The sequence below is a fragment of the Dermacentor albipictus genome, chromosome 8 (assembly GCF_038994185.2).
Source record: "Dermacentor albipictus isolate Rhodes 1998 colony chromosome 8, USDA_Dalb.pri_finalv2, whole genome shotgun sequence".
Taxonomy (NCBI): Eukaryota; Metazoa; Arthropoda; class Arachnida; order Ixodida; family Ixodidae; genus Dermacentor; species Dermacentor albipictus.
In genome coordinates, this window is record NC_091828.1 from 114563195 (window position 1) to 114577213 (window position 14019).

At 51.1% G+C, this 14019-nt stretch overlaps 1 protein-coding gene across 1 annotated transcript in view; it reads right to left on the reverse strand.

Moving 5' to 3' along the window:
* Smurf (SMAD specific E3 ubiquitin protein ligase) overlaps positions 1 to 13768 on the reverse strand; it is a 118619-nt gene extending 104851 nt beyond the window's left edge. Inside the window, exon 1 of the mRNA XM_065454227.2 lies at positions 13251 to 13768. Within this exon, the coding sequence (XP_065310299.1) occupies positions 13251 to 13302 (52 nt within the window). The 5' untranslated portion in view covers positions 13303 to 13768. The remainder of the gene's footprint in view (positions 1 to 13250) is intronic.
* Positions 13769 to 14019: the final 251 nt, after the last annotated feature.

Below are 14019 nucleotides of genomic sequence, written 5' to 3' on the forward strand. Positions count from 1 at the left end.
CCCCCTTTTTTTTTTCACACTCTGCGCGACACACACCACTGTGTCTGGACCGGCACGCGCGTCAGCACAGCCGGTCATGTCTCGTCTCCCTCTATCTTTTTCTCTCTCTCTATCTCTCCTTCACGGACGTTTGTTTCTCCGCGCGCTAGCTCGTTGGCGTGTGGGCACGTGCGTGCGTTACAATGCTACGAGCGAGCTTTTAACAACAACGAAAAAAGAAATTCGCCGACGATTACGATACTCCCCAACGCGAAATGTGAGCGCAGCTGTATGCGTATTTTCATTTCGCGATACACTGGCCGGCGCGGACAATGTGTCTCGTGCGGGCGCGACTTGCCTCGCTTAATCGGGAGATCGCGAAAGGAAGCGCGTGGGCGACGCCCGGGGAGCCGCCGCAGACAGACACCTCCGCTCATGCAGCGCTTCATCGCGGCACGGACGACGCGCGCTACTCGGGCGCCATCTAGTAGCCATCGTCGCCGCAAAGCCCCTCTTGCGCGGCACTGCGCTTTTAGTAGAGAGAGTTAAGATACGTTCACACTTGGCAAACCGCAAGCGGACGGAAAAGCCAAAGCGGCCGGATAATCTTTTTCGCGCATGTACAAAACGTTCACATTTGTTTCGCCACTACAGCGGAAACCACTTCCGCTTTAGCCCACATCTATCTAGTTTGCGTACGTTTGTCCGCGCGGTGGCACTGTTCATCACACTATTTCAAGACGTACGTTCATTCATTTACCCATCAGTTAGTAAAGCTACCATTTCGCGCAACTGCGCGTGTCGTTTTTAACTTTCGTCTACCATGGAAGATAAACAAGACATAGTTTCAATAGCTTTAGCTAGTTGCTTTTCCTAAAAATAGACAATGAGCAACGGAAAATGTTAAATTTTACGACCGGATGTTTACATGCGATTGCAGCTTCCGGTAAAGCGGAACTTCTTTCCGCTTCGCCGCCTGGTTTTCCGCCCGTTTCTCCGCCTGGGCGGGTGGATTTTGTCAAGATTTTTCCGCTTCCGCCTGCTCCGCGACCAAGTGTGAACGCAGCCTTATAGTTCAGGGACGCAAGCGGCTTGCATACGCAAGGACTAGGGGCCACAGTACTGCGCATGTGCAGAAACGTCGGCGCATGCGCAGTACCGTCGCCCCTAGTTCTTGCGTACTCAAGCCGCTTGCGTCCCCTAAACTAAAACTCTCTATTCTCACGCTCTCGGCATGCCCTCCTCCTCCACTTCCCTCCTCGCGCTCTCTTCGCTCTCGCCCCCCCCCCCTTTCTTTTCCCACATCCCGCTGCGCTGCGCGTTCGCTGACGTCTTTCGCTGTGCTCGTTCGCACGGTTATGGTACGCCCACACTAGCGACAAAAACGCGCGCGACACGCCGCACGCGGCAAGCGACCGCGCGGCAGACGCGTGCGGGCAAGTCCACAGTCGCGTTTTGCGGCACGCGGCAGCGGCCCGTGGAGTCCCGCGTTGTCTCGTTCCATTCGATGCTTCTCGCGACAACGCGCTCTCCGTTCTGCCCATTTCGTCTTCCATCGGAAGTGTATGTGTTTTTTTTTACCACTGCCTGCCACGCTCAGGCATGTCGGATACGGACGAGGAGCTACTGGTGACTGTGAACACTATAATACTTGTTTGTTCTTTACTTGTGCGACGCCGACGTGCCAGACAGCGGACGAGACAGGGACACTGAGGGCCGGGCGCGCACTCTGCTTCTCCACCTTCACCAATTACTCACCTGTCATGCCAAACTGCTGTCCATAATGTGCCAGCGGTTGGCGCGCAGCTCCTTGTCCGACGCTCGATTTATCATAGAGGTACGCATATCCGCGAACGGTTTCCAAAAACGCCTCCATTGCGAGGCGAATTCTTCGTCGACGCCTGAGTGGCGGTGTGGTAAGGCTTAACAAAAACAGCCCCCTTGACTGGAAATGGCCTCTGAGATTTTACGGCGCGCGTGTCACTGTTCAGTCTCAGAGCCCATAGATTATGATTCTTTGCTTATGCGACAGGTGGCGCCACAACAGCGCGGCTCGTAAAGCAGCTCGCTTCTGATTGGTGGACGTTTCGCGTCTGCCGCGAAAAATGGGTCTCGCACCCATTCGCGCGTTTGCCGCGCGTTGCTGCCGCTTTTCGTGAATCTTGCCGCGCGCGTTGTGTCGCGCGCGTTTTTGTCGCTAGTGTGGACGTACCATTACGAGGGAGGAGGCCGACGCTCGCCGCAGGAACGGGCGCCTATGAGCCTGTCTCTAAAAGCCGTGGAAGAAATTGACATCTACCGGTATTGTATAGCACGAAGCTACATCGAAGAAAGATAATTCGTCCTGGTACGGGATTCGAACCGCGGACCAACGCCTTTCCGCGGCTGCCGGATAGTGGTTGTCAAATTCTTCCGATGATGATTGTTTTTTTCTTTGGCATCCCCTTAAAAACGAGGAGAAAAACGCTCACCTAGCCTGCCTTTCATGAAACAATGAAACCAGCCGCCCCCCGCCCCCTCCCCCTAAATGAAATCGTCAACCAGCACCAATATTTCGAACTCCTTTATTTAGCGCCCTGTGTTCGGTACGTTACTTGTCAGGGATACTGTTATCACGTCGATGCCCGCATGTCGTTTGCGACCCGAAAGGAGTGGACTCGCCGCTGCCCTAGGGAAAGGCACGCGAGGCACATTTCCAACAAGACTAAACAGTATACAATTTATACGAGTGCAAAACAGGCATTTACTCCCCCCCCTTGTACAGGAGTCACCCGTACTCCCCTATTCCCCCCTCTCTATTCATCTTAATTTTATTTACTTGTTCAGATCGAGCGACGGAGCCCAAGCAGCATGCAATGACGCAACGTAAACAGATGATTGCGGGTTTTTCCTGCTCGCGTGCGTGACAGCTGCCGCGGAATTACGCAGTCGCCATAAGACTTGGCTTTATCGCAGAACAATCGTCGTTCCACGTGTATTTCCCTGTCATTTTCTTTTTCTTTTGGCGTTAAGGTGGAGTTACGTGAGACACAGATCAGGAAGGAGGAAGTAAAAAAAAAAAAGAAAGCCCGTTTCACAATCACGGGTGGCTAATTACGCGTTACCACTATACGTAGGCCGGGAAGAACACCAGGAGGAACGTTATTTCGCCAAACTACCGGAAGTCCGCAGACACGTTATAAGGAGCGTTTACTAGTCGACAGCCAGTCTGCGGGTGGTGTATATTTATTTATTTATTTATTTCCTCAAAGGTCTCTGTTGAGACATTACATGAGGTAGTGGAGGATTAGTGACAAAGATAGATACTACAAATTACAAAGGGATATTTCCGATGAGTTGCTTGAATGCAGGCGGGTCTATGATAGTGGCAACTTCGGCGGGCAGGCCATTCCAGTCTCGTGTTGTGCGCAGAAAAAAATGATTGCTGAAAAGTAACGGTATGGGCCTTGTGGGGGATACACTGTGTTAGAGTGACTGGTGCGGGCAATGCGATGTGCTCTTCTTGTGTGCGGGTTGTGAAAAGGCAAAGAATGAACAAGTTTCTGAAAACTATAAAATTTATATAGCCCGCAGTACGGCTACAAGTCGATCGAATGCCTACAGAAAGTCTACGGACCTGACGCCTTTGCATCAACTGTGTCACAACGATGTCTACAATTGTGGAAAGGGAAAAAAAGAAGCTTCGTAGAGAGACAAGTAATTCTGTCTATTAGTACAAGTATGGGTGACATAGTAAATCAACTAATACCGAAATAATGTCTATACAATTGTGCGATGACCAAAGAAAAAAGTCAAGTAGTATATGTCTATAGTGTATAGACTTCAGCGTAAACTCAAAGTCAATGCCGCAAGAATGTCTACGATGACATAAGAAAAATCACTACAGCGAGAAGTGGTCTACGAGTCTATACACTAATAGTCTATAGACATGCATGCGAGCTGACACTTCTAAATCACCTATGTCACAGGGATGTCTACAATCACGAAACGTGAAATGAAGAATCCATCGAGGCGAGCGTTCTGTGTATGCAGTCAACAGACAATAATCTACAGATATGATCCGGTACCTTTAAATTATACTTCGTCACAAGGACGCCTATCCTCCACCATGCAAGTCGTCTGCAGCACTGTGGAAGCTGCAGGACTCCTTATAACCAACGGGAAGGCCGAATGCCCCTCGAGATGTGCTCATCCGCGCCGCGTCGTCTGCTCGCCGCCACATCTAATTCGCGGTATGCGGCGTGCATGCGCAAAGGTCAATTGACATGTCACCTATCGCTGTAACGTATCACGTGCCAAGCAAAACACAAGACTCTCTAATCCCGCCACTATTCAGACAGTCACGGCCGGAACTACATCTCAATGCGCAAGGATATTGCGTCTGTGTACGTCTCGTAACATTCGGCGTTGCTGCGAACAACTTGCGAGATGCAATTATGTTTCGGAGGCAAGCAGCATACACATGCAGACTGTTTTACGGAAGCGTTCAGGCGCCGCCATCTTGGGCTGTCAACGCCGCTGTTTTCCATCTTAAACTAAACGTACGCGCTACTGCAGTCGATTCGCAGGTATTAAAATAGTTCTATTGAATGCGTTCCGCGTTCCGTGACCATGTTACGTGACTTCACTTCTCGTAAAACATAGAAACTGCTTGTCTAACAGCCAAATATGGCGACCCCCATGAATCGCGTGTAAAATCGTCATATACCGTGCACACCCCAAATTGACATTTCGCTGAGGCATAGCGCGTCTGCCAAACCTATACTCGGGGACGCCAAACGGCCAGTTATCCGGGCCGAGGCGATAGACGCTGATGTCGCACGCGCGTCTGCACCTCGGCGCGAGATTAGGGGGTTTCCCAGACATCCGTACACTTCACAGGAGTTACCGATAACGTCCCATTATGCACACGTTCGCCGCTTATGCGGTTCGCTTTTACTCGGCGGCTTTTCCGTGGAGAAGAACCGACGGTAAATGCAACGCAGCCGACGGAAAGAAACTACCGCGGATCAGTATGAACAGGCGCTTTCCGTATACTATACGCACTCGACTATACACACCGGCCTGTACAGTCGAGCGCGTCTTCAACGTGGTGTCCTGTGCAACGAAAGAATAATTGCGTCCCGGTTCTATTGTAAGCTGCGCGACGCGCGAAGTGACCAGTGTAACAAGTGTAACATATATATATATATATATATATATATATATATATATATATATATATTATTTGGTTTTACGTGCCAAAACCACTTTCTGATTATGAGCCACGCCGTAGTGGGAGGACTCCGGAAATTTCGACCACCTGGGGTTCTTTAACGTGCACCTAAATCTAAGTACACGGGTTGTTTTCGCATTTCGCCCCCATCGAAATGCGGCCGCCGGGCCGGGATTCGATCCCGCGACCTCGTGCTCGGGAGCCCAACGCCATAGCCACTGAGCAACCACGGCGGGTAAACAAGTGTAACAGTGTAACGAGGTGACCATTGTAACAAACGATTTCCGAGGCCCCAATAAGCACTTCGTTATAAAGGCGTTCGACTGTAGACTATATTTAGAGGGCAGCTATTAGACGACCATCCCTGCGGCGAGCCTCAGCGCTGTCCCCCCCTAACAGAGCGAACTAACACGGCGAAGGATGAAACATCGAACGCGGAGCGTAGTGGAAGATGAAAGACGGCGATAGCGAAGAGATCGCGAGGAGGAAAACTCGTGGCTGAGTGGTAGCGTCTCCGTCTCACACTCCGGAGACCCTGGTTCGATTCCCACCCAGACCATCTTCGAAGTTGCTTTTTATTTATGAAGTGCCTGCAGTGATTTATCGCTCACGGTCAACGCCGCGGACGCCGACCGGCTTTTCTGCGACACGAGCTCCTTAACGCTATCGCGTTAAAACCGGAGGAGCAAGGGTGCCGCGGAACCATGAGGCGGAAAGCGGAGGAGGAGGGTGTGGAGAAAGCGTGAGAAGAAGAGCGCAGTGCCGCGCAAGACGGGCTGTGCGGCGGCGACGACGGCTACGAGATGGCGCCAGGGTACGTTGCCTGCGTCGTCTGCACGGAAACAAAGCGCTGCGTGAGCGGAGGTCTGTCTGCGGCGCGGCTGCCGCGAATGGCGCCCATGCGTCGCCCACGCGCCGCCTCTCGCGATTTATCGATCAGGGAGGCAGTCGCGCCTCATTTCGCTCGGTTTGGCAACGTGCCGTAAGAGACAGATTGTCCGCGCCATCCGATATATCGCGAAATGAAAACACGTATACAGCTGCGCACAAATTTCGCATTAGAGAGTATCGCAATCTTCGGTGAATTTTTGTTTTGTTTACAATCTGTTTCCGAAAGAATTCCTATTAAGTCCCATAGAAGGACACAAGTTGCAACAGCCTGTAAATATAAAGAGCTCTTCCACTAACACCAGTTGCGCTGTACAGTTACAAAATGTGTAGCAAGTTAACTCTACTGTCAAGTACAACAAAAAAGCTGCATGCGTGAGTTCGACGCATGGGGTACGTTCCTTATAGCTGAAGAAATCAAGAACATGTGCCTAGAGTACAACTTCGGGATAAATACTTGTTTTGGCCCTGGCTAAAGTTGACAGTCAAAAATGCGCGACCGCAAGTTTCCTGTGGCCATGAACGTCACCGCTGCTACAGCGCGGATAAGAGGGTCTGTAAGGGTGAGCCTATCGTCAGGGTCGGGAGCCCCCTTAAACTGTTTTTTTTCCGCTTGGTTACGACGGAGCTAAGATATTGGGATGTTTTCCCACTTAGCATTAAGGGTATACTGCCATAAGCAGTGGTAAAAAAAATTGTTCAAATGCGACGTGCATAGTTCATCCTTACAAACCAAGTGTTTGCATTACACAGTATCTTTCCACTATTTCTTGTATTTCTCTTTTTTATTGTATACATATTGCATTTGTACCGTGCTGTACAATACCGATATATATACATATTTTAATTCCTGTACGATAGCGCATAAAGCTAACGAACGCTGTATATGCATCTTTGTTGATAATTTTCCATTGACGTTTTCTAGCCTGGTCGACTTAGGGTCCAGATAATCATTATATAAGCTCCGACTGTTAATTGCATCAATTTTTTTTTCGCTATTGCCTGACGATCGATTGAAGTTTCTGCACCCAAATGTTTCCGTGCACCGCCCCGTCGAAATGCTGCCGCTGCGGAGGGAAGTCGAACCCACGATCCGGTGCTGCTCGGAAGCAGAACGCTTCCTCCACTGACCCAACGCGGCTGATAGTCAGATGAAGTAAGAGATATATAGCAAACATTTGGGCATTATAACCCTCGTATTCATAAATGCATCTTAAACTGATGCCCACGCTTGATTTGACTTAAATGACGCCTGTCGTGAACGCACCACAGAAAACGCAATGAGCGTCTTGGGCGCGTTTGCACCAGCCGTCGTTTATATCAAGTCAGGAGCAGGCTTCAAGTTAAGCTGCATTTATGAATACCCCGGGGGGTAAGAGTAACCGGTCCTGTTTCGGCACCCAAACACGTAGACTGGCGTAGAGCGGCCACACGCCGCTACTTGGAAAAAAGAAGAAAAGAAATAAATGGCGGTGGTGGTGTTGGGTCACGTCACTATACGCTTAGCCAACAGGATCTTGGAACTGCCCTTAAGTTTAACACGGCATTCGAGAATAAGCGGGAAGGGTGTTACACTTTGTAAGCGTTATTTACGTTTATTACGTACCACAAGTCCTTGGGTCCAAGCAGGCGGGCCCCAGTTTCTAAGAGACAAAGTACAAAAAAAAAACTGAGTACTGCATCGGAGCCAACAGGAGCGCAGCTCAAGACCCAGTGCCTGGGGGTGGCTCGTTAATCGCTAACACGTTAAGCGTTAACACAGGGGTCGCAAGGGAGGGTGTACTCCACACTTCGTAAGAGTTATTTAAACCGACAAGTCCGTTTCGACAAGTCCAGTTGTCGAAACGTTGGCTCCTGCATTCACCTTGTTCACGTTTGCATTCACCTTGTTGCATTCACGTTTGCATTCCTTGCATTCACCTTGTTCACGTTTTGCTCATTCGTCCTTGTGTCGTTCTTGCGCAATGTATCCCAGTTTACGGTGTGTCATCGACCCCGACGAAGGCGCGGTGTGAACCACGCGGGTCACTGGCGTCACGCGCAGTACGCGCGGAAAGCAGGCCGTCGCGTCTAGAGTGGACGCCGAGTCACAAGTTCTGTATCTCCGCCGCCGACACGGACTTCGTCCGAAGGCCGTCTCTGAGCGGATAGCGGCGGAAGACGCCAGTACCGCGAGAAAGGGACAAGAAGGTGTCGCTTATATAGTATACTCTGCAAGGCGTCGGCGCCTGGGCCGACAGCCTCCAAATCCTTCTCCCTCCACCCACCCTACCTACCCCTTTGGGAGTCTGAACGAGTGAGTGAGTGAGTGAGTGAGTGAGTGAGTGAGTGAGTGAGTGAGTGAGTGAGTGAGTGAGTGAGTGAGTGAGTGAGTGAGTGAGTGAGTGAGTGAGTGAGTGAGTGAGTGAGTGAGTGTGAGTGTGTGTGTGTTTTTAAACAAAAAAGAGCCTACGCCCAGGACAGGGGTAATTGGAGGTCGCCGGGTGAGGCCTTCGTCCTGCAGTGGACATAAAATAGGCTGCTGCTGGTGATGATGATGATGCCCGTTGGGGAGTATCCCGTCGGCCGCTCCCCTACATTCCCGCCAAGAATGCTGCGTCACGCTCTGATAACGCGCATGCCGTTCGCAGACGACGAGATGCCCGTGGATGACGATTATCGTTTTCGGACAAGTTCCAAAGGGCACAGAACCCCTCAGACTCGTGATCTATTCGTACCCCCCCCCCCCAAAAAAAAAAAATGTGGATTATAGCACCATTCTCTAGGAGGAGGAGGATGAGGGGCGGGGTGGGGCGAATCAGCATCCGCTGGAACAGCTGCAGGAGCAGTCCCTCAATCTTTTGGCTACCACCATGGAAGACACGAAGTCTTCGACAGAGTACATACGTGGGTCCAACACCCCCCCCCCCCCCCACGCCTTCCTATTCGCACGAAGGTAATCGAGTTATATATACCAGTCGCGCTCAAAACCCAGCCATGCACATCCGGCCAGAAGCAGGAATCCCAGTTATGAAAGGACAGTAAGAATCGATTCAGTAACGCGATGAACGGAGCTGGTTCATGATTGTATTGCGCTTACAATGACGAAACTAATGGACGAGCATAAGGAACAAAACGTGAACGTACGCGGCGCGACGTACCTCCACGTTTTGTTCCTCATTCGTTCGTCCATTAACTTTGCCGCAATACTTGAAGTGCACCGGCTTACGAGACCGTTTACAGTGTCCCTGTGCATAGTGTCCCGCCCACACGCACTCAGTGCTCACTTTCTACCCATTTCCTCTTTCTAATCCCCTTTCCCCCACCCCCAGTGTAGGGTAGCAAACCGGATGCTCTTCTGGTTGACCTCCCTGCCTTCCCTATCCTTGCTTTTTTTTTCTCTCTCTCTCTCTTCGCCAGTGTAACACTAGCGCAATGCAATCATGAAGTGAGAATCGACGCTTTAAAATCAGTCCGCTTTACATTACCGAGGTATTCTTTCAAAATGCTGTCTTCATAATCGTTTGACAGAGGAAGGAAGGTTTCACTATACAAGCGGAAATGATCTAGAAATTAATAAATTCTGTGGTTTTACGTGCAGGAACCACGATGACGATTAGGAGACGGGGGTACACTCGGGATTTATTTCTAAGACCTGGGATTCTTTAACCGAGCAGAATTATGACGAAAGTGCGCCTTTCTCGAGTTCGGCGAGTGAACGGCGACGTGTTACGTCACAGATTTCGAGCTAGCATCTGCGCGTGTTCGGACCATTTCTGTGCGGAGAAAAAAAATATATATATCTGGAAGCTCGCTAGGTTGACTACTCGATGTTCCTTAGAACGCAACGCGAACTTCATTTATCGACAAAATGTTAAAACTTTAGGCTTGAGCAGACATATTCAAATGCATGACGTCACGCGAGAACTTCAAGATGGTGTCGTCAGTCTCTCTCTCTTCTTTTCCTTCTTTCTTCTTGCGCCCTTTTCCTGGCTAACCAACCCAACTATTTTTTTTTTAATTATGGAGTTGTACGTGCCAAAACCAGTTCCTGATTATGAGGCGCGCCGTAGTGGAGGACTCCGCAAATTTCGACCACCTGGGGTTCTTTAACGTGCACCTAAATCTAAGCACACGGGTGTTTTCGCATTTCGCCCCTATCGAAATGCGGCTACCATGGCCGGGATTCGTTCCCGCGACCTCGTGCTCAGCAGCCCAACACCATAGCCACTGAGCAACCACGGCGAGTAACCAACCCAACTACACGCGCGTGATAGGAGTGACATTTTCGGGTGTTCCAGATGTGCAATTTACAAATCTGGAAAAAGTACGTATCCCTTAAGCACATGGAAACTGACTGAACCCAACTGCCGGATAGGTTAGATGTTATTAACAAAGTCGCACCGTGCTAATAAAGCCTGTGCAACTGCTGCATTCGCCAAAACACTGAAGGGGCAGTAAAAAGAAACAGCAGACTAGTTTACAGCGATATTCTGTCAAAACTCTATTATAAATATATTTGGGGTAACAATTAATTCGTGCATCAGAAAAAAAAAATGGTCAAAGTTAAATTTCTCGATTTTCGCGCCGACGCCGGTACGTCATGGTGACGTCGCGGATTTCAAGTTGTTTCTTTTAAACTGTTTTTTTTCGCCTGTCGTGACTTTCTATATGTCAGTGAAACTTGTCACGTTCAGTATTTGGCTCTTTTTGGAACACGGCATTGATAATCTTTACCGACAAAAAACTTAACTTGGCCTGAACGCACGCCGTCCCAATTCACGACGCCACGCAATCATGACGTCACGCACGGCGATGACGTGCGGGAAACACCAAGGTGGCGTCGGCAGCGATCACGTTTCTCCGCGTTTACTCGCTTGTCGAGCCTTCTCACACGGTACCAGTGGCTTTTGGAATTGTAGAAGGGTATAATTTACTACTACAAGCTCGAATTATTTTTCTATGTAGTGTTCTCTTAAATGGGAACAAAGTATTCTGGCTTCTGCAAAAGCATAGTGCGAAAGCTACTTTTCTGCGAAGGTACAGGCAGAGTCCTTGTACACAGGTAGGGTTAGGTTAGCCAGGCGTTTCTCTCTTTCCGGTTTTACTTTACAACGTGACATCTAAGTTACTATTTGGACGCGCGAAAAAGCTCCCTCAAGAAGTGGCAGGCGGTCCAAACGTATACATTTACGTTCACCCGGAAGGGCCCAGCGGCCGAAGCGAAGGCGTTGTGGCCTTCTAGTTTCGCCAGTCCGGAGAACAATGACGCGCTGAAAAAAAAAAAAAAGAAAGAAAAGAAACGACGAGTGCGGCGCAACCACACACCATGCGCCTTACATGCAGCCAGCTCCTTCCAAGCGTTCAAATAGCCCAGCTCGACAGCCCCGAAAGACCTCAAAACGCTTGACCGAACACGGTCTTGAACGAGGAACAAAATGGAGGGAGAAAAAACAGACTGCGCTAACTCGACGCGCTGAACAACGGTATAACAGATATCTCGCCGTCCAGACTGGTCGGCAGAAGTGGCCAGTTTCGTCTGGTTCTGCGGCCCAAAGATAACTTCACTTTCACTCGCGAAGCCTATCGGGACCCCCGTCGTATGCACGCAGTTCTAGCGGCGCTTTTCCAAAGCGACGGCCCTGCCGATAAAGGGAATATCAGAGCGTGAACGGGCCAAGAGCGGCGGTCCATGCGGAGTCAACATGGCAGACGATCGTCGGGCAAGGCCCTTTCTTTGCAGACGACGCCGAACAAAGGTTATGGCTGCAACGGTCCGTTTGCCGCTGTTCTTTACGAGCAACGTGTAGGCCATTTCGTTCCTGAACATAAACGCAGCGTCGGCAACGGCCTGTCGTCGACAAGACAAGCCAGCGTTGAGTCGTGGCTGGAAAACCTGCACGAGGTTTTACCGCCGGACAGAGTCGCTTCCGCTGTTTTTGCTCAAAGGCAGGAGAAAATAGAAGCAAGGCCTGCGGAATCGTTCCCAATACGTCGTTGCCGTTCTGGAGTAAAACAGGCGGACAGCTTTTTAATTTAGACGTCAAGTGAGTCACAGATGTTTGCCAACGACCACTCCAGAACGACGCGACGCGTAATCACAAACAGCCGACAGCATGGCATACAGAACCAAGAGAATTGCGGGTGCAACATCATCATCTTTTCTCAATGTTACTGCCATGTGTGCATCTCGAATCGATGCCTGCCGCACGTAGCCGCATCTGGAATGAATCGGGCAACAGCGTCGAGGGATCAACCACCCGCTTCCGCCAGTTTCGTTTCCTCCTTTTTTTTGCTCGTCTTCCGTGACCGCCGCAACTTGTTCCTTCCTGCGGCAGCTGCCACTCCTGCTGGACTCTCGTCGTTTCCGCCGAGAAGCGGCGATCCCGAAGGCGCCTCGGGCGAGGGCAGGGAGCCAACGAAGACTAAACCAGCCCCGGCTATGCCATCGCGGAAGAGCTTTTCTTTCGCGGCGGCCGGGGGGACCGGAGACGCGTTTTTAATCCAGTCACGCGCTGCCAACAGAATGCAAATCGCAACAACCTCCGACCTTGTAGCGGCGCGGCAGCGCCGAGCCATGCGACCTACCACCATCTGCACGCCTCGCGAGGCGGACTCGTCGGGAGCCGTCGCCGACGACGATTTCGTCTGCAACTGGCAGCGCGTGAGGCATCGACGGAATTGGAAACGAGCGCCGGCGACATCGAAGGAGGCGCGCATTTGCACCCAACATTCGGAACGAAAGGAATCTCCTTCCTACGCTTCCCGTCTCTGAAACTCGGTGGATTTTGCCGTGAACTGGGAACAGTTCACGCGCGAAACAGCGCGCGGTCGTTTTATTTTTCTTCACGTTGCATCCGCTGGCCGTGTAGAAGACACCCGACAGAAACAAAACGGGCATAAACTAAGAGTCATAATCGTAAAGCACGAATTCGCGTCACAGAAACAAAGCCGTCGCAAGAACTGCCGTCGCCCCGCCATCCGCTTGTCCGCAGACGTTCACACATCGAAAAGTTGTTCCGTACTCGCGCTGTCGGTGCCGAGTTATCCGTTGCTGCCGTACAGGGTACGTTAGGCCTAGCGAAGGTACCGACGGGTCCGTTTGGCTCCAGGGTCGCGGACGCTTTCACGGAACCTCGGCTGCGAACGCGCTGCCGCGTTGTACGGTGCTACAAAGACGGAAACTCACCTGTCAGTCTGATCTTCATAGATCCGTGCCGTCTCGTCGGTGGATTAGCCATGACGGATCCAGACGGGACGGGGTAACCCCCCCCAGAACTCCAGGGGCACACACACACAAGGCGACGACGCTCCTGTGGCGCACGGGGCACTTTGCGCTTGCCGATCCGTCACATCGGCACAGCGGACACACGATCACACATCCTGAAGATACGATGGGCAGTCCCTTAGAAGCATGACCTAAGCAGGACGGCCGTTATAGCGAAGCGTTTCCCTGAATCGGCGCCGCCGCACACATTCCGACGAGACCCCCGAAGCACACACACAAACACGCACGCCAAGTCCGACAAGCAGCCAAGAACGGGGAAAAAAAAGCAACAGCAACCGAACAAACTTCGGCAGCGAGTTTTGTTTGCGGACGGCGGCTGGCTGGGATGCGGCTAATGCAGCAGCTGGCGCGGAGCAAGTATGACTGGTGGCGCCATCTTGCGGCACGCGATTCAACTATGTAATGCAGCGTAGGCTCACTCTCGTAGTCGATTCGTCGATTACGAAACTGCGCGAGCAAAAGTTATAGTATGAGAGGCTTAAGAACATAGAAATGACGTAACTTGACGGCGCGATTTTCGAAGTTCGGCACCTGACTGACGCGACTTGCCTTGAACCACCGCTTGAACTCCGTGGCGATGTGGCTACACGCCGCTTCTTGTCTACTCGTCCATACCCGGCACCAAGCGAAATAGGGTGCCAACTTTCCTACTCCACGGTGTCAAGTAAAC